At 37.9% G+C, this 21,869-nt stretch overlaps 1 protein-coding gene across 1 annotated transcript; it reads right to left on the bottom strand.

Moving 5' to 3' along the window:
• Window positions 1-971: 971 nt before the first annotated feature.
• Window positions 972-21,022, bottom strand: tmem161b (transmembrane protein 161B). The gene is made up of 12 exons (XM_082170023.1): window positions 20,813-21,022; window positions 15,259-15,362; window positions 13,620-13,706; window positions 10,536-10,633; window positions 10,280-10,436; window positions 6,768-6,919; window positions 5,835-5,895; window positions 5,516-5,656; window positions 4,894-5,007; window positions 3,631-3,805; window positions 2,884-2,980; window positions 972-2,799 (listed from the first exon to the last, which is right to left on the bottom strand). Exons 1-12 carry the CDS (start codon window positions 20,813-20,815, stop codon window positions 2,534-2,536), a joined length of 1,455 nt encoding a protein of 484 aa, XP_082026149.1. The 5' UTR covers window positions 20,816-21,022; the 3' UTR covers window positions 972-2,533.
• Between the last annotated feature and the right edge of the window lie 847 nt (window positions 21,023-21,869).

Here is a 21,869-nt window from a genome sequence, read left to right as displayed (position 1 = left end):
CTTTCAGTCTATTCATTTCTGGACAAAAAGAACAAGGTTAGGTCACCCATTATTACAAGTTCTCATTATTTATTTTTCTGCACTCAACTGAGCTAACACAATAATGAAACTCTCATTATTTATCACAGACAGTGGATCGGTCATTAAAAAGATACCTTTCGAGAAGATTCGATCGTTCGGGCACTGGGAACGACGACCCTCAAAAGCACTGTTTGGTGGGCCTCATAAATGGTTTGTGTGAATGGAGTCTTCTTATGAAAAGAAAAGAGCCTCTTCGGCTGTTTGTTTTGGAATTTGTCTCATTGATCCAAGAGCGGCAACTAAAAGAGGAGGCCAGTATCGACAATAGCACTCAGGACGACATTGCTCCAGCGTCACTTGAAGGAGCACCATTCATTTTATTCACGATAACTCCGACATTAGACGATTAACAGGACTAAATTGTGTATTTGAGATTTTTTTAATTGAGATTTTTTTTAAATGTTTTATTTTAAGGGGAAAACCCCCCCAAAACTGTGTAACTATGATACGTCAACAAAATACGGAGGAAAATGATTGTGTATAAATCTTGACAGAACAAGAATAATGCTAATTCTAAAAATCGAGGGAAAAAAGAAGGTAAGTCATGTTTTCTTGACAATCATTTATTAAACAAAGTGAAAAGTAATAAATAAAGATAAGTACTTAAAATGTATTAAAGACCAACAGAGCCAGGGGGGTGGGGGGTGAATTGTCTTCTCAATTTAATATGGATCAGTTCTAAACCTCATATACTGTTATTTGGCATTAGGGTTAGAAATGTTTAAAGAAATGCTTAATGAAAACATCTTAAAAAGGGGGGTACGTTTTTAGTAAAATTTTTAATACATTTTGGTCACTTGTTTTAATTTTTAATGGTCGGGGAAAGGGGGAGAAACCCCTAGGTGAGGTAAGACTAAAATGGCCCCACTTATGATTACCAAAGGTTGTGAATGTTTACAGTTAAAATAAACCCCCCATTGCATCCATCAATCTTCACAGCTTGATAATCAACAACAGGAAGAGAAAAAAAAAAACAGCTCTTAAAAATTGAGTTCAGGATTTTACTGCCATGTTATATTAAGTGTGCTGTTGATGATAACGGACGCACCTTTGCAATATAAATGCCACTGGAAGTCCACAACATATAACATTTATATTTTTAATTTAACTGATATTAGTTAAAAGCCAAGATTATGTAATATTTGACTGTTTATTAGTGGCCCAAGGGTAGATTTGCTAAAATAAAATTAATCATAACTACAATAAAAAAATCAGGCAGGATCAATACATTCATTGTCTGCGTACCCTCCAAAAACTCATAAATGGAGGATGAGAGTAAGACTTTACAGTAGGTTAACACTAAAAAAAGACTAACAAACAAAAAACTAAAAATGTATTTAAAAAATACTTCAGATTTGTCTCTGTGCGGTTTCATGTCACAATGTTGAAGTGGACATCATTAAACCCCATGTTTCTTTGTGATCAAGCCACATGTTCTGCCTCTGCATGTGTGCTTTCTGATTTCCAGCAGGAAGTACTGTACACACTCATGGGGGAATACAAGCGTACTTGGCACCTTCACATGAAAGAAATCCTGTTATCCTGTTATTTGATGCATAACAGAAAATCAATAGGCTCCATACAGAAACATGGAGCACGCTTAAAGGATGTGCTTGATGTCACTGGACCCGAAATTCAAAGTGAAACATCTGACCGGTTAAATGACGGGGAAGGGTATCAGAAGAGCGGAGGCCACTGGTTTAGAATTTTTTTTTTTGTTAGCTTTTATACATGATCAAAATGCCCTTTTTAGATTTAGCAGGGGCCACCAGCAGCAGGGGTCACTGGGAGCCTGCAGGCACTGATGTTAACACACGAACCGCCACTCTCACACGCACATGCACACTTAAATTATCTCTCAGTCTCCTACAGTCAAACAAAACTCTCCTCATGAGAAGGCTGGCTTCAGTCCATCTGAAATAAATACACCCTTAATACATACTTTTCTTCTTGATAAATCCCCTCACTATACTCTCCAAGCTCGACTAAATCACTGTTTCCTCTTCATGTATCAGCAATGAAAACCTCCCCTACAGCAGAACCCAGTTTCTACTTTGGAGAAGTAAAACATAAAAAAAACACTATTAAAAACTGTTTAACAGCTGTTCTTATGAAATTCATCAACCATAATTTTCAACTAAATAATAAAATGTCAAAGACTGTGAGTGATCCCTTGCTTTCAACCTTCTGGTGGCTCAAAGACGGCGGAAAGTTGCAGCCCCTTCAAAATCAGCATTATTTTGAGGTCTCCTTCAGATGCCATCCTCCATTCGATGAATATAACAGTGACTGCATTATTACTATTGTCATTTTTTGAATTTGTTAGGCTAAAACAATGTGTCCATGGGGGAAGCACATCAGAGAAGAACCCGGCTGATATGGTTGCAGGAAAGGGGAATGTTCCAGGGCCTCGTCGTGCCGCACAGTTCAGTCGAACAAGCCCTTCCTGATGCTATGCAGCCATCAGATACTGGTGGTAGAAGAGGCCGAAGAGAGAGGTGGAGAACAGGCAGGCGGCGGTCCACCATGTGAAGAAAGACAGGAGCCCTCGAAAAAGCAAGGGGGAGAAAACAGTCCTCAATCCCCCGAGAGCGACCGACAGCTGGGCCACAGTTTGAGAGGCCTGCATCTCGCCTTGCCCCACCTCAGCGGGGTTCGAGTCCTCATTTGATAGACACGGCAAACTCTCTTCAGGGTAAATCGCCCACGAGTATCCACCTGGGGGTGAAACGAGATTATGAAAAATTCAAGAAACCCCACCGAGGCAAATGAGAATGTGTTGAGAATAACCTAATGCCTCACCTAATGTCTTTAGCAGCAAAGTAGTGTGTAACAGCATCACCAGAGGTGCAACGTACTGGAGTGCTATTACACACAAGTAGTAAAAGACTCGGGCGACCTATGTGAGGAAAAACAAATTTGCAGTTAAAACATTTAGGCAAATTTCATTCAAAACAAGCAGCTTGGCTTGGAGAGGAGCTCATCAAACAGACTCGCTGAAGACTCACTGGGAGCTTAAGTACAGAGGGAGGCTGCGAGCATATGATTTTGGAGCAGATGTAAGACCAGACACCCCTGCGACTCTACAGCCATTTGCGAATCTCACTTATGGCTTGGAACATCAAACGGGCTCTTTTCCTCAGCTCCAGCTGTGGAGTGCTGTGGGTTTTGATCCTTGCGCTCCACTAAACTCAAATAGCCTCCTCATTTTGGAGCTTTGAGGGCAACAATGCCACGCAGTCCTTTTTCATACCGACATATTTCCACCTTTGAGGAATGTCGACACTGTAATGTAGGCCCCTAGAGTGGATGCCACAAGAGGGTCCCTGAGTGCATTTATTAACCAGTATCAGATCAAACATCACAAGAACAACCTAGTGAAGATGGGATACTTGGGATAGATGGGATATCGGGCAAAATAAAAGGATGGCTTTCCATCACAATAACTTAATTGCATATTATTAGCATTATTACATGACTGCTTATTATCTCAGCGATTTTTAATGTCAGTAAGAAGACGACATAACAAGAACAAAAAGTGATAAGCACCATCTTTTGAAGGTCCACGGTACTAATGCGCCCTGCTTCCTTCTTCATCTGCAAGACGCCCTTCTGGGCCAGGTTGAGGTAGGCCTGGAGATGATACCGCATCATGGCTAGTCTCAGCGCACACAGAAGCAGGATCACCCACAGACGCAACGTGTCGTATGTGTTCTCAGACATTCTGAAAGCAGATGGAGAGGAGTGACACACCGAATCAGGGTGAGTAAAACTTGCCCAAACCTTAGGATGTGACTTGAGCAGAGAAGAATTAACAAAGGTCTCACTGAAATAACATCTCTTTAGGTCAGCAAGAAATGGCATTCACAACCCATTTTACTGTCGCAATGTGATGATTTATAGTAAAATAAATATAGGGCAGGACTTGATTGATTGGATTGTGAAAAGTGGGCATTCCACATGAGAATAAAGCCTCAATGTGAGTTTGAGTGGATTGCCCAAGGATAATTCCCTTTCTGAAATACCATTGGAGGCTGAAGGACAACTTCACCCCCAAGAGATCGACTTATCACAATAGTAATGCTTTTTACCCCATCCCAAATCTTTTGTTATCCTTTATTACTCTACCATTACCTGGCATTAAATTGCTGTGTTGTTAACTACTGGAAAGGTTGTTAACTACTGGAAAGGTTTTGAAAGACTGCATACAGCAGCCTAAAATATATCACCTATATGCCTATTTGATCTCATGAGAAAGCTCAACTATTTTACGAGTTGGAGATTTTGTATGAATTCGTACGATTTGATTTGCATGAAAACATAGTTTTTTTTTTGTTTTTGTTTTTTAAAGCATGATGATCCAACCCTCAACCTAACAGTCAGTGGGGCGTAAGCAGATAGTACAAAAACGTACAAATGAGATTATACGAATTCAGCAAGATGTAAAATAGTTACCAAATGTCATAAGAGTGTGTGGGCTATTTGTCAACATAATTTCCACCCTTCATGACATCGAACAAAGTCATTTCAGAAGCAGAACAAATTGTTAAAAAAACAATACTTGAATTTTCTTCTGAATAATTTGTACTGATGAATCATGCACAATAAAACCAGGGATTTGTATTAAGAAATTAATCAGGGACCATATAGATTTCATGTTGACATTAAAGTGAATTTCCTTGAGTAAACAAAGTCTTGATGAACTCAAAATCAAGTTTTTAATTAATCAAGAACAATTCAACAAACTAGTAATGCAAAATGTCATGTTGACAAAAAAACAACACAAAACACATTGTAAAATGAGGTACTCACAAAGGCACACCATCTTTCCCAAATGTGGGATTTATTATGCAATCCTTTGTTATGGGCTTCACCCATAGCAGTACCATAATTAAGGGGGCCAAGAAGTTGATATGCAGCAAAATCCTGAAGGATGGACACATAAAATCAAACCATTAGACCATTACACACAAGAGTATCAATGGAGCAGTAAACATCAACTATCACAAAGTACCACTGCTTTAAATGTGGCATTTCACCAGCACAAGAAGCATGGAAGTAATCCAGGCCTTAAAGAGGTCTAACTGTAAGCCTCATAGTGTCATGAGAGCAGAAGAGGATTAGCTATGTGAGATGTGTAATGCCTAACTCTTCTTTTGTAAAACAGTTACCCTAAAGCCCAACGCTGGCTGAAAATGGAGAACAGGTCCATCTGCAGTAATACTGGTCTGCTAACTTACCGAGGATATAGTCAGACACTGATGCTCCACATGAATTAACATGGAAATATTGTTAGTGGCTTCAATATTTCAATACAAATTCAGGTTGACAAATCATATATATATATATATATATATATATATATATATATATATATATATATATATAAGGATGATGAGATGTAATAAATTGTATATTATTTTGAAACATTTACTGTGTGATTTTGCAGTCGTTTAGCGTGAGGGCATCAAGATGCATCTGGGCCAATCGCAGGCCAGGGAAGGTGAGAAAGGCTCCAATGAGAGCGCAGAACAGTGCCAGGATCAGCTTAAAGGTCAGCTTGGATATAGGGCCCCTGTAGAGGCAGAGGAAGAGAGCAAGGCCTGTTCACCGCAGGGAAGCCCAAACCATCACATACACGGTTTAATCCTAACCCACAGAGACATGGTATACTGTATACACACACTCCCTCTGTACTGACAAAGGGGGGGGGGGGGGGGGGGGGGGGACGGGACACTGGCCATAATACTCACTGGGACTCAAGGCCTTGGTTCTCCAGAAACTGCACGGCACTTTCGGAAAAATTAGCAAAGCCTATGAAAGGAGAAAAACGAGGATAGAAACAGTTTATATCGACAGAAATTCAAATGTAACAAAAAAATAGTCATAGTAGGGGTGTGCAATATGCATCGCCTATGATAATATCCTCATTAATTTTGTATTGATGTGTGAGCTGACATTAAATGTGAGAATTTGACAAATGGAATGATGCATACATCTAACTAGGATATATAAAACATTGCCATTATATAGGTAAAAAATAATAATTTTTGCCTCATAGTGGAAAAGTTCAATTTAGTTTCTGCTGTGAACTAACCACAACACAGAATATGAAGAATATGAAAACCATGACAGACCTAAATCAGCCAAGGTACCAGCACAAAAACACTCAACTTAGTGTAGCCTATTGCATAGTTTAAATCATAATACCAGAATGACACGAAGTGATGCGAGTGATTCAAAACGAAGAGATTAAAATGGTCTACAAAATAAAAGCATGGTGACTGTCATGCACCGTTAAACCACTTTTTACTTTGGTTAAGTAAACTGGGAAGCCAAAAGATTTTATTTTATTGTCTACAAGTGTCCACATTCCTGGTGTTAAGTGACATCAAAAAAAAAAAAAAAAAAAAAAGAGAAACCAATAGCTCCCCATTTTTGTGAAAGTTTCTTTCATTCCAGGACTAGTTAGTGTATGATGATGTGAGTGATGAAATGGAAATATGCAAGAGAATTATTATTAATTTTTTTTTGAAATAATGTAACGTACAGTTTCATTGCCGGTTTTAAACATTTCCACTATCATTTGTTAATTTTAGAACAAATAATGGTCTCACATTCTATGTTACTACATACTCTAAAAAAAGAAACCGATACACAAAACACCCAACTTGACACTACTATACCTGTCTCGAGGCCAAATTCCAGGTAGTTCTCTGTGACAATAAGGATAGCCATTGCTTTCACGAAGAAGAAAAAGGCAAAGGTGATGCAGAGGGAACGCTCACCGCCCTCCTCTAGTCTGAAGTAGTGAGCCGTGAGGGAGAAAAGGATCTTCCTGAGAAAAACTAAAGCTAAGGAACATGGTCACAAAGGGTACTTTTGTACACTATACCAAAAATTGCTCTCCAAAAACATCAGAAAAAGGCTTGAATGAATTTTTTGCCTAATTAAAGAAATATTGTAGGTTATATTTAATAATTTTGGGTTACAATAATTGAGTATACTTTCCCCATAGACATCCATTGTAAGAGTATAGGCTAACGAAACACATTTTTCTTCATTTTACAAACTTACATATGCGGTTGATAGATTATGCTGTTGGATTTAGCAGACTTTTCCTTTCAGTGCCATTACTCTGATGGATTCTACATATAACTCTCTGAAAAAAAGTTATAAAAATGACATTTATTTTTATGAAAAATGCACAAAAAAAATTTATATTTATTTATTTATTTATATTTTATATATTTTTTTATATTTTATATATTTTTTTATATTTTATATATTTTTTTGTATTATAATACTTTGTTTTGCTCTAAAACTGTGAAAAAAAGCCATAATTGAAGAAAAAGCCATAAATCGATACAAGCTGTGTTCCAAATTTGAAGTTGATATCTCAAAAAATGAGCTTTCAGTAAGAATTTGTTTGTGCGCAGAACCAAACGCTTCCAATAGATGAAATTTATCTCCCATTCATTTCAAAAGCGCAAATTTTTGACCATGAACAATACAAGTTCGATTTTTTTTTTTCAGGACCATTTAACCTTTTCGAATCATGTCCATGATTTTTTTGTGTGTGTGTGTGTGTGTTCACACAACAAGTGCCAAAACCTTTACCAAGTTTTGTACTATTCCGTAAATGTAAAAAATTTCGGTCAAAAATTAACGAACAGCACCAGACGGTTAGATTTTAAAACACTAGGCAATATACACTTGAAGACTTTGTAAAATGGTTCCAGAGAAAACCTCATCGTAGCATCGTAGACTAAATAACTGAGGATCATACACTAACAGACTTTAAGTAATTTTCAAGCCGAAAACCAAACTGACAGAAACATTTGAAAAATAAGAATAATGTGCGTTTCAAAATCACCTTAAAAATATCAAACATATTTAATATCCTCCAACTGAATGGGATCAAATCCTGAAGCAAAAAAAAAAAGTCTGTTAACCGTCTACTACACAATTTTCTGTGATATCTGCCAAGTGCCAACCCTGACTGCCCAAAATCTGCCGACTAGCATCGACAAAAATCAATGAAAAAGTCATGGTACAAGTCTTACATTTAGTGTCACAGCAGCAGAGAAACGCATTTAAAACATGCCACATCAAACAGTGTCAAAGCTAATATCCTTACGGTGAGAAACGACAAATTTGAAAAGCGTCAACAGCAGACAGAAAATGTCCATCTGTGCCTCTTTGTTATGACCGCTTGCCTATATGTGCCCGTTTTGATTATACTGGTCTAGGGTCAATCATTCAACTTGTGGCTACGTCGTGCAAATCTGCAAGGCAAGCGGGCGGCCATCTGAGGAAATGTTTTAGTGACCATCTCTTTGACAAGGCCATTTTCCCCCACCACACACTCTCCACTGAGATCAGGAAAAAATGGCTCCCTCCTGTCCACATTCAGCCATTTGCACACATATAGACCTCTCATCATCGTCATCATCATCTTCATCACCCTACCAGGCACCTTCCTTCGTTCCTCTCTTTTTCCCAGGCAAATCAGTCCGGTGGGCCGTGCAAATTGGGCCTCCAATCTTCTGCGGCAGGCTGAGCTAGGTAAAGGGCAGTGCCGAGCGGAGGGAGATTGATCTTTGTGGACTGTGCCGAGGTTAATGTGTGTGATTTGGTGCGGCACTAGAAGGGGAAAGTAGCAGGTAAAAGGCAACAGGTGCAGCTTTCATCACTCATGGCTAGACTGTCCCTGCATCGAGACTGTGAAAATTGAGCTTCTCCACAAGGGTTGTCTTTTACAAAGGATGTTTTAACATTTAAGGACTATGGACATATTATTGGATAAAGTACTTTAAAAGTTCCTTCTGGAGTTCTGTTAAAATAACAAAAGGCTCCCTATGCAAGTCAAATCATGTTTTGAGAAACGACAATATTTTGTGTTTGTTAAGCATCTCCATTACTACTCGTGTTTGCGATTGCGGATTTTAAACCCCAAACTGAAGTGTACAGAATGATGATTAACCTCAAATCTTTTTAGAACTCTCTTTAAAACATCTCACAACCAAGCAAACGTATAGCAATACCCTGGCAACTATTAAAAGAAATAAGTAGTATTGTTGCGTTGATATTTACACAGGCAATGACTGAAAGAGTTGTCGAAGATTGGTGGCCGTGATGTCAAAGTTGAGCGAGTGACCATGGTTTAGTTCGTTTATAGCCTAAGTTTAGCTTTTTATTTCTGCCGATTGTATTTAGGCTTCTAAATGTATAAAAGCTTTGTTCATTTTTGAATGATCTTGATGGACAAAACGTGCAAGTATCATAAACAGAGCTTATTTTCTTGCGATAATTCAAGGGTTTGTTCACACTTGGTTCGTTTGGCCCGGACAAAAAAAAACGAACCCATTTAGTTCTGCTCAGCATGGCGTTAACATTGGCATTTTAACACCGAATCTAAAGGCACAGGGATATGTTATTTTATGACGTGTATTTCTAGACAGAACTTACCGAACATCCAAAACAACGCTGTGTTCTGAATGCGCTGGTTGTATGTGCATATGATTTTGACCAGCTGAGAACTCATGAAGAGCTTATAAAATGTGTAAAAGAGTCAAAACAGCAGCAGGAATCCCTCCGTCACACACACAAACGAAGATCTACTGCAAAGAGACGCGGTTCTCCTTACCGAACTGTGATGGGCAACCGCGATTATGACGAGAAAAAACTGGTTTGCTTGACAATTCTGTCCTTTTTAGGGTCACATCTTGTGACATCATGTCCCATTTTTGGTTTGTTTACATGTCTTTGGTCTGTATTGCTTTTATATTTTATGGAAGCGGACCGAGACCCGTTGTTTGGTGCGCACCAGGGTTCGGAATTCGGATGGCAGCGTTCACACTTATTCAAATGAACCGCACTAACAAAGAGTTTTAATCGAAACAAACATGCCAAGTGTCACACACCCTTAAAAGCCAACGGAAAAAAAATATTAGGTTTTTGTCGAGGGAACCAGTGTTAATGCTGATCCTATTTCACATCACACACAAAAAAAAAAGTGTTTTGTATTGTACATCAATTTTACAATTAAATCCTGATATAGGAAAGAAGACAATGTTATTTGTCAACTGTGCTATTAATGAAATATTTGCAAGAATTAATAGCAATAAAATATGAAATAGGGAAACCAATGCAAAAGATGAAACGGGAAGAGGAAAAACTAGCTCAAAAGGGATACATGACAAAGGCCAAGACCAGCAGGCTCCACACCACACTGATGTTCATCTCTCCACTGGGCTCCGCCACACAGAAGTACAGTTCAGTGATGAGATACACCACTGTGGCGGCCACCGTAAAATCCACCAACCACTGGAATTCAGGAAAATAATGCAGAGCTAGACAGACAAAAAGAGAAGCTTTAGAAACCAGACTTTCTAAGAAGATCCTTTAAGCTCCAGGATTCATTGGGCATATAATGACAACAGGTGAGTTACCAAGTGTGTCCACTTCTGCAATGCACTTAGTCTCCAGCTGAAGGTCGATGTCTTTGGGAATAGTCATCGGCTTGTTCTCCAAGTGCCCATTGTACTTCCTGAGAAGTAAAACGTGAACATAGCACATATAATAGTTATGCACTGAAAGTAGGCTAAGCTGAAACAAACACACACACACACACACACACACACACACACACATCACAAGGACATTTCAGGCCAAAAACCATTCACTTGCCAGTATTACTGAATAAATTGTAATAAAGTTGCTTTTTATTTATGCTTTTGAATAAAACTGAATATAAAACATAACAGATTATTATTTATTTTTCAAAGCGCATTACTCAAAATCTCGGCCATACATAAATAATAATAATTAGCATACTTCATGAATTATTTTTTTTTTCAAAATGATAACAGTATGTTCTTCCAAGTAGTCGCCGTTATCATCCTCTGCTGCCCGGATAAGACAGAATTTATTCAAGAGCATCTGGGCTACTTTATCCATTCATTTATGATGTTTCAGCACTCTTATAAGTGGCTTCAGTTGTAAGATGATGGGGCTTCTCTGGCATTTAACCTCATTACACAATGCAATGTGTCACATGACTTCTTCCTGACGGTGAGAATCCTGGTTTCTACGTGAAGTGGGATGTCATCATCAGGGTGAGAAGTTCAGAAGCTCCCACTTTCAAAAGACATTTGTGTTTCATTTATTTTGCTAACTTTTATTGAATGTCAGAGTTTAAGTTGATTAAACTAATGAAATGATTTCATAAATGTGTCATGTTGACCACTGACCTGCTCTTGAAATTGAATCTACAATACAGAGTACAATGAATTAGTAATATTGAGTCAGTGGTGACTAACTTCAGCCCTATTCGGATGGGACTAGTTTTCCTAGTTTTCCGTCGAGGACATTAGGGAAATTTGTTTCACAATTGTTTTTCTCACACAAAATTTCAGGGTAAATTACCTAGAGATTTCCAGGAAACTCAACAGTCCTCAGAGAAATCTAATCCCGTCCGATTAGAGAGTCTGTGATTGCCCATATTTTATTAGAAATGCTTCTCCTCCATGTGTTTTTTGACATACGTGAGCTACCATTTGCACACTAATGTTCCGCATGCTTTCATTTAATTTCAATAGAGATGATTTTAATCATCTTAATATCAGTGTCAGGCAAGATACTATGTTTAGATTTCGCTGCTCATGTATGTGGGTTTATTATAAACCGCTACTTCTATAAACCCATTTGAAGTTAATTTAAATAGGGTTTTGCCCCATTAAAATGGCAATATAAATTATTCACACATGTACAGCATACATGATACACGCAACCGCAGCACATGAGCTTCTGTAACGCCTACATCTACAAAACACACTTCCACCTTTGTAATAAACAGAGATGTTAGTCCCGTCAGAATCAGTTAATTAAATAACATAGTTTAGAAAACTAATCCTGCCCGAATAGGTTTTTGGAGAACATTGAAATAGTGTCCTTTGGACCATTAAGTAAAAAAACTCTATTATCTTTGTATACAGTGCAGTACAATTCATCATAACTCATTTGTGAAGTGCTGTGATACGAATTGGTGACATTTTTTGTAGTCATAATTATGAGCTTTCATAATAGTTTGGCCAAAAGCTGAAGTGTATTTTTTTCCTTAATTTTTTAGAAAATAAATATTTATATTTGAAACAATAACAATAACAGTATAACATTTTAAGGCAATTAAGTTTATTAAAATAAACTTCAGTTTTTGGCCAAACAATTATGACTGCACATAATTATGACTAGAAAAATTGTTACCTATACACTACTGTTCAAAAGTTTAGAGTCGGGAAGATTTTTTTATGTTTTTGAAAGTCTCTTGTGCTCACCAAGGTTGCATTTATTTGATCAAAATTACTGTAGTGAAATATATATATATAATATTATTATTATTATTAAAGTTTTCTATTTTAATACATTTTAAAATGTCATTTATTCCTGTGATAAAGCTGAATCCATCATCACTACTTCAGTCTTCAGTGTCACATGATCCTTCAAAAATCATTCTAATATCCTGATTTCTTGCTCAAGAAGCATTTCTTATTATAATCAGTGTTGAAAACATTTGTGATGCTTAATATTTTTGTGGCGACTGTGATACATTTGTTTTCAAGATTCATTCATGAATGGAAAATTCAAAAGAAAAACAGTTATTTGAAATAAAATCTTCAGCAACATTAGTATAAATGTCTTTACTGTCCCTTTTGACGAATTTAACTTTTCAGGGCACCTAATTATTATAAATTAAGCTAAATGTAATATACAATTTTATGGCGAGCAAGCAAAAGAATAGAAAGAACTGCAAAACGGGTATCAACGTGTGGGATCGGCAACTTAGTTCAAAGGACAGCAGATTTTCCGCAGACTAACAGAGGGCTCTGTCTCTATTGGAAACCAAACACTAGAGTTTGCACATTTTACTGGGGATTAGAGGAGCCCTCCTCGCTCTTGAAAAAGAGCTAAATCCACACAACGCTCAAATCAAACATATTTCCACCCATCTCCAATGCCGTCTGCATGACAAAGAATAGAGAAATGAATGTCGGGCTCTGCTGGGAGCGGTGGGATATTGGAAAGGGGCACAGGCCTTAGCGTGAACGAGTCTAGTATGCAAGCTTTCTGCCCCGTGGCTCCAAGCCAACTGAACCTGAGATTCTTGGACTTCTCCTTCGGGTCCCTGTTGTTTACATAGGTCAGTGTGCACAATGGTGTTCAGCACAAAAGCACTGTGGGTATGGTAGTCTCTCTGCGCTGGATTGCGGCATACCTGCCTGACAAAATGGCCCAAGAGCTCCCTGCAGAGCAAAAATGGGCTTTTGTCTGAGAACAGGAGGTAGGTATAATAGAGCTGACTATCAAAACTAAGCTGCTAGACACGGGGCTAGTCTACCTTTTCAGGGAATTAGCACTGTACGCATAGTCCAAAGCTTTCATCCACAGCAGAACATAGGCAACAAGGCTGCTTGATCTTCACAAGCAGTCAAACAAAAGTCAAACGTGCACAAATCTAGAGAAATGCGGTGTTGTACCTGTCCTTTTTGCTCTTTCCTCCTTTCTGCTGCTTTCCAGCCAAAGTCCTCAGCTCATCTTCTGTGGGGTGCTGGTACCAACGCAGACTAGCAAGACAAAGAGAAGTACATCACCACCATCTCTGAAATACACAGAGCTCTAGAAAAACATATGCTACCATTCAATACTCTAGCATTTGGGGTCGGTAAGATTTTATGTTTCTGAAAGACGTCTCTTAATGCAAGGCTGCATTTATTTGACCAAAAATACAGTAAAAAAAAATACAGTGTATTAGTATATTTTAAAACGTAATGTAGGCCTATTCCATCCTGTGATGGCATGGCATAGCTGAATTTTCAGCAGTCATTTCTACAGTTATCAGTGTCACATGATCCTTTAGAAATCATTCTAATATACTGAATTGGAGTCGAAGAAACATTTCTTATATTGAAAACAATTAAGCTGCTAATATTTTTTGTGGATTTTGAAACCATTATGATACATTTTCAAGACTATTTGATTAATAGACAGTTCAAAAGAACAGCATTTATAAGAAATAAAAAATAATAATAACACTGTAATAGTCTTTATAGTCACTTTTGATCAATTTAATGCATCATTGCTGCATTCATTTATTTTTAAAAGCCTTACTGACCCCAGACTTTTGAACGGTAGAGGAAAGAAAATGTTGGTCAGAACTGTTGTTTTAAAGAAGCTTACTAATAAAAAAAAGTTTTGTTTAAAAATCACCCACATTTTTTTATCTGTCATCATTTAGTTTCAAACCATTATGACAGAACAGATGAAAATATATTCTGAAGAATGTCTGTGTCCATCCAATGAAAGTCAATGGGGTCTAAAACAATATGCGATTCAACCGATTGACTTTCATTGCATGGACCACTTTCACAATTATTTTATGGTGCCTTTGTGACCTTTTTTGAAAGTTGAAAGCATCAGTCTTGCATTCACTGGAACTGCATGGAAAAGAGCGACAAGCGCAGCCTTCTGAATTTCTGCTTTTCTGTCTCACGGTAGACACAAAGATGATCACATGAATTTAAATTTCTGTGTACACCATTTTTCAAATGAAAAAGGTTGTTTGATGCTAATAAAATTAGCAGATCTTTGGTGGCAAACATTTACCACAACCCCTTCAACTTTGTTTAGGAGCCCGGCCTGTGATGAGCCCTGAGAGGGCTGTACTGCTTTCAGTTTGTTTTTTTGCATGTTTACTTCCTATTGAAAACTTAATTATGAAAGTCTCCTGGGCAACACTTCAAGCCCTGCACTCAAGCCAGAGTTTTCCCAAACTATTTTTACAGCCAAAAACAAGCACAGATGAATTATTGAGCACATTTGGAGGAGCTGTTTACTCTAAACACATATGGCTCTAATTAAGGGGGGAAACAGGCATGGCTTATACTTTCGTTAGCGGTTCTCTTGGGTTGCAGCGCTTTTTGATGATACCCTTTGGTCTTACTGAAACCCCATAATGATGCATTTTTGATGGGCCCTTAATATGAACAATAAAACACAGGATATGCTCGCAGAAGTGGAGCAGGATCTGTGGTTTGTGTTAAGGATTAAGATGCCATTTTAGGTTGACCATCGAGAAGGGATGCCAGAGTGGCACAGTGGGCTGTACTTCCTCATTACCTGCCACTGCAGAGGAGCCATCGTGCAAAGGAATAGTGGGGTATGATCTTCTGAATCATGCTGGCCATTACCATGGTAACCACCAGCTGCACACTGATCACACCCTGAAGGGAAAGAGTGAAATATTAGAACACTTTCTGATCGCACCAGTAAGAACAGAGAACAGCATTCAGAGTAGTTACTAACCTCAATTGCCGTTTTGGTTGGCAAGAGCATGTGATTTTGAAACCAAACTAGCCAAATTTGAGGTGAAATTTGTGGTCTTGCAAAATGAACATAAAAGGACTCAAAATACTTGACATTTTCTTGCAGATATGTATTTGAGTCAAATAAAAAGACAGAATGTCTTAAGGCACCCACACACTATATAATTAGGCCGATTTTGGGCCCAATTCTCCCCTTCTGACAATCCTAGGTAAAGTCCCGATTATTTTGATGGTTCAACAGATTATCTTTTCAGATTTTCCTGTGATACGATTAGGGGTGCACCGATATGAAAATTTTGGCCGATACCGATAACCGATAATTCTTTATATTTGAAAGCCGATAACCGACATATTGGACGATAAATCTAAATCCACATTTTTATATAATTTGAGAGCCAAAAAAAAAAGTCTCACCATTAAATCCATGTCCCAAGCACACAATTATAATGATGTTCTCAATTTAATTTTATGCAGCCTATATGACAGACTTGCACTGCACGTTGCACTTAACTGCATCTTCCTTTTTTGAAGTGATTCCAATCATATTTCAAGCAATAAAAAAAACATGGCGAACAGTGTGCATCTGAAGTGCACTATAATCATTATTTATCAGTTTTAACATATCGGCCAAATTTTCTTATTCGGCCGATAACGATAACATTAAAAATGACCATATCGTGTATCCCTAGATGCGATGTGTGTTAAGAGTGACGAAGAACAAATCTGCTTGGAAGAACATCAGTGCCGCACCAATCTCAAAATCGTAAATATTCAACATTGAATATTTAGGATCAGATATCATGTTGTGTTGGGAGAATCCAGCGAGCTGACTGAAGAACGAAGCATCAAGCGACTTCATCCAAATCTTTTTTCTAGTGAATGTTCTGTAAAAAGCAACACTATTACAGTAACTTCGTGTCCACCGTCTGCCATGTTTATTTACTCTAAAGTCACGTTTGTTTGAACATCAGCAAGCTTGCCCGCGTTCGCAGTCGAGACTCTAAAGTTTGTGAATGGAATCTAATAGTGTGTGGTTAGCTGTCTTGGTCACATCGTGGCACTCCACACACTAGTCATGTTTGTGGCCTTTCACATTTTGAAAATCTGATTTAGTGTGGGGCAGCCTTTAAGTGGAGAAAAAAAAATTGACTAAAAAGTCCACAGAGCAAGGGAAAAGTAATGAATTTAATAACCTAAGGTAATAACCTTTGCAAATGATGCTGACTTCCCCAGTCAAGCACCTCCTCTGTAATTTCCTTAAAAACCCAAGCATCAAACTATACCAGCTACAGCGTGGGAGGACCGCTGGCATCAATGGGCAATCTCACCATCCATGCGTGTAAGGCACAGTGTCCTGACCCTATGTTGAGGATGGTGATCAAATGATCGCTGATCCGCACAAATTGTTATGTGTCTAGCTAGCCATTTTCAAACTCACACAAAAGACATTTACATGGCAACATGGCTGGCGTGTCACTCAGGAACGAAGGAATCATGAATCATATTGTAGAGCAATTCAATCACATGACAGAAAAGCTAGGAAATTATCTGCAATATTCAATTTTGAAAGGTTGAAAGGTTGACTTGTTGAGTTCTGTTCCACGACTTTGGAGCCTAATTGTCAAGAGTTGTGGAATGCAATGGTCCCATGTTCTTGAAAATCTAGCAGTTTATTTAGTATACAAGACTTTGGATGAGCATGAGGGGTTCATGAGTGGAGCGTTCGCATGGGCCGTGAGCAACTGAGCACACATGCATCGAGCGGAATATTGAGCGGAGCGTCACACCGCAAGAGTGAAACCTGAGCACTGAGAGGCGGCATATATTTTCGGCCGTTTTTTTCTTGCTGACAATTTTCGGTAGCTGAAATTTTGGTGCATCCCTAAAAAAACAAAACACGATTGTACATCTTTTTTTCAACTATATTTTTTCAAATATACAACTAAAAATATGTATCTTTTTTTATTTGCTCACTGTATCCGGTTAAATCAGAAATCAATCAGTTGATTAACCTTTGCTCTATTTGTCTTGACTTCCTTAGTCAACCACATATTACTCTGTGCTCGTTTTAAAACCCCCAGCATCAACTATTCCAGTCAGAGGATCAACAGCTGTGATATTTAAGCACCGCTGCCATTTAATTCACAGTACAACAATTTGAAAAATTAGCTTCTTGTTATACCTTTCACTATGAAAACCTCACACTGATGTGCAGCACAAATGCAAAGCTTTCCATAACAACTGAAATGTTATATTTCATTTATATTTCACCACTTGACAAATGCCAGTACCTGCACTGAGGTAGAGCCACACAATGGCACAATAACTATAATGTGCTGGTCTGAAACGCATGAAAGCAGCCACATGCTTATTTTCACTGCTGGTCACAAACATCTCTGAGAGAACACGAGCCAGCCTTCAATGTTTCCCTCACTTTACCGGAAACAGACAGGTATCCCATCGCCATGGTTGAGAATTACATCGCCCATATGAATGAATGGGAGACTGCCGGGAAAAGTGTTATTAAGTTGAATGAATCAATGAATGATATTAATATGTGGGCAAGCCTAGAATCAAGTGTAGGGTACAATGGGGCTAAAGGCACACCATGAGAAACATGTGCTTTTCACTGCTCCCATAGTGTATGATAGCAGAAAAATATAATATATATGTTTTTATTGAACATTGACGGAGCAACAGATTTGGTGTGAAAATAAATCATAAAAGTGGTTTGCTTGGTAAAAAATGGTCTAAATGTATGAGGTGGCGAGGGGGGCCTTTTACCCTGTGTGTGGGACAGCATGGGGCAAAAGGCACAAAGGATTGATTCAAATACTTTAGCTAAATAATATGTCTTTAATAATGTCTAAGTTAAAACTTGTTCAAAACAATCACTTTAGCAAAGTTTGTATTATTTTTGGTTTATTTTGGCTGAAAATCATTAACAAGACCATTGTCTCAAAATATAGACAATTTTATCGATTCTCATTTGCTACATAAATCTACAACATTTTAAAAACCATTAAATATTACATAAAATTAGCGCAGAATCAACTTTGCGTTGGTGTCCGCGATCGCATTAAGGATCAACCAAATTTCCACGTGCATCCAAGTGCTGAGCTGAGCTTAAAAGAGAATAAAGTCAAGTGACCCTTTTAGCCCTGTTGTACCCTATATTTTTTATATGTTGTTTTCTTAAGACACACTGGAATGATAAAAGTGCTCAGGAAATTCAGCAATCAGTTTTATGTGAATAACCCACTTTTTGAAGATATTACAATTAAGGAGAAATAAATATAATTTTATTCATTCAGAAAACATAAAGGAATGAGGATTTTAAAATATGAAGGATTATTTTGGGATATTTCCCGAAGGTAGAGGTGCAAAACTTCCATCCGACTATCAATATTGAGATGGGTCAGTTTCCAAGCAACTTCCCATTAGTCAACTCAAACCATCAGAAAAGCGTAACACCTTAAAATGCCGGCCTAACATCCTGGACATTCTCCTTAAAAGCGTGACATAAAAAATGTAATGCGTCCCTTGCTGGGGAAGTTTGATCGGTCAGTGTAAGTCACCATGAGAGGTTCGGGCAGAAGAGGTAATTGAAGCAGCATGGGACACTTATCTGCCAGTCTAGCAGTGACCTGGACAGCACAGGGGCCAAATGAGCTCTGAAGGGGGCCACTGAAGATAACCAGCAGGGATAGAAGCCCAGTCACCATACGAGATAATGGTCAAGAGGAGAGTTGCTCTGGTTAAGTATGGATTTTTTAGCTCTTCAAAAACACCCTGTGGTGACACGTCCAAACACTGCAATTAATTTCCTTCCATTACCCAAGTTCTCACTGATACGCTGTATATTATAATTTAACCAGTCACAAAGACTAATGCCAGTGTGGAAAGAAACTGACATCAACCTAAAACTGATACAATAGCATTATTATTAGATGATATGATATGATATATTAATTGCATTACCTTAAAACCACATACGACATATAAAGCAATCTATAATGTACTGCCTCCAGCGATCCAGAAGTTCTGCTGAGAGTTAAATATTAATGAAGCATTTACAGAATGTAAAATAACTTTACTTGCAGTCTTGGCATCTAAAGAGTGCGTCCATGTGACAGGAAGTATGTGCGCAAAACTAACTCAGGTCTGAGCGGTATTTGAGGCTAAGCGTATTCCATAATTAATAGTGTTAAGGTAGCCTACTTGTGTGTCCCGAAATGATATGATTTTGAGGAAAACTTTCCAGTGTAAGTTAACTTAATTCGAAAATAAAATGTCAGTACAATGTATTGGTGCAGAGATGACGAGTGTGTGTATTTTATAAAATGCTTGCAATCGCTTTTTATCAATAGAAGCACAACAAAACTGTCACCTGTTACATAGGGGAACTACTTAAACAGTTAAAGTGCAAAGTATTGAAAAAATGAATATAGCTCTGTAAAAAGTTATCTTGCAATTTCACAACAAAATGTTTTAAGTGTTTCCCATCATGTAATCAACAGTTTTACACACACTTGAACACGAACCAAATACAGGAAATACGTCATGAGAGCAGACAAGTGATCATGTGTGGGTACTGGGACGGGCCTATAATTTGTGTCTTTAATTGAGCAGTGACAGGATAGGAGTTTACAGTTAAAGAGATAGGCCTAGTTCTCCTAAACATGAACATTCAGTCATCATTTCCTCACCCTCATGTCATTCCAAACCTGTATGACTTTATTTCTTCTGTGGAACATAAAATGACATGTTTTGCAGACTGTTTGTAACAGTCTCTGTTCATTTCCATATCACCTTTTCCACACAATGAAAGGTAAAGGTGACTGAAGCATAACATCCCTTCCTGTACAGAAATACATTTTACACCGGTTTGAAACTTCTTGAGGCTGAGTACATTGATGACAGAAATTTTATTTGGGTTGAACTTTTGGATCATTTTTTGATGAGACAAGATGAGTCAAGAGATCTCCTCTGGTGCCCTTCCATGACGTCATCCAGTGGAGGGCATTCTGAGGTCAAGCACCTGCACCAGGTGAGGCACATCCTCCCCCTATGAGCATATCCTGTCCAGCATTTACAACTACCATTAAAATGACGCTAAATTATATCATTCTTCATTTCTGTTTAAAATCTATGCATACATTTACACCCATACGATGCAATGGCCTCAATCCTAATATAGATAAAGAAATGTCTGCAGTCATGCTTCTAGATCTGGATCATCTATCATCAGAATGAACAAATGAATAAAATATCCTCTCGTATTATAACTAGCATGCATTAATGGAAACATGACAGTAATAATGCATTCAGATGATGTGCTCACTTACCATATTGATGTTGCAGTGCAGTGATAGATCTCAAAGCCGGTTGACACTCTGAGCACCCCGGAGCGGAGATCCAGCGGCACGGAGCACATAAGCCTGTCTTACGGTGCTGTTATTTGAGAGTACTGTGTTGACAGGTAAAACGAATACCTAAACAAACATCCCACTGATCGAGCCGCGGCTTCACTGTGTTTTCAACTGCAGTAGAGGTCACGCTCAGACTCTCGGCACTGGGCTGTCACCGACAGCCTGTACGGTTTAATGACTGCTAGAACGTTTTAATAATGACAGTCTGTACCACAGTAATGTTCCGGATTGATTATTGACATTTATTTTTGTGTTTATATCCACATTGTTAAGTATATTGGTAATAGGAACGTTGAATTATTCTCATTTTTAAAACAGGCGCCGTTTTGGGCGACTTAAGAATCTTGCAGGACCCCTTCAGCGGAAGTAGGGAAAGGAGCACATGTGACGTTTTCCTACCGGTGTTGTTAACCCTGCACGGGACTGAGGAATGTCAGTGCACATTTACTACCAGAAACCTTTTTTAGCTTTGTGGTGTTGTTAATAAGCGAAATCAGGCGGTGCAATGATAGTAATTAGAGATTCATTGAATTAAATGGTTTTAATGCTAGATTTTTTAAATGTATTATACATTATTAATTATAGGCCTATATATTTTTCACCTTAGAGTTCCCCTTGTTTGTTTATTATTGCATTGTATAATGTTATTCCCTGAATATGTGAGGGGGGAAAAAAGCTTAGGAACCAAGTCTTTATTTAATGTCAATATGAAGAGCATATTATGCAGCTTCACTATTTTGCATTTCCAAGTAACTTAATTCATTTATAAATGTAAAGCATTAAAACATTGTTCTTCTAGATTTCGAAAATATGTTGAGATTTGCATTCTCCCTTCTAACAAAAAGACTACTAAAACTTAGTGTGAATGTAATTTTATGTAATTTATGTATTTGCTGTATGCCTGAAATGATTAATTACTTTACTCTTTCTCTATTCACTGTTTTTATTCTCTAATATTTTAAATTTAACTATC

This window comes from Leuciscus leuciscus (assembly GCF_965113295.1).
Source record: "Leuciscus leuciscus genome assembly, chromosome: 5".
Classification (NCBI taxonomy): Eukaryota; Metazoa; Chordata; class Actinopteri; order Cypriniformes; family Leuciscidae; genus Leuciscus; species Leuciscus leuciscus.
The sequence above is the reverse complement of the archived record's forward strand: the minus strand, read 5'-3'. Positions and strand labels throughout refer to the sequence as shown.

Bases quoted from the DNA above. Each gene is read 5' to 3' on its own strand.
- tmem161b (XM_082170023.1), bottom strand. The intron at 13,707-15,258 runs GTAATGAGGAAG...TTGTCTTGCTAG, and splicing joins TGGCTCCTCTGCAGTGGCAG to TCTGCGTTGGTACCAGCACC. The intron at 10,634-13,619 runs GTACAACACCGC...TTTACTTCTCAG, and splicing joins GGAAAGAGCAAAAAGGACAG to GAAGTACAATGGGCACTTGG.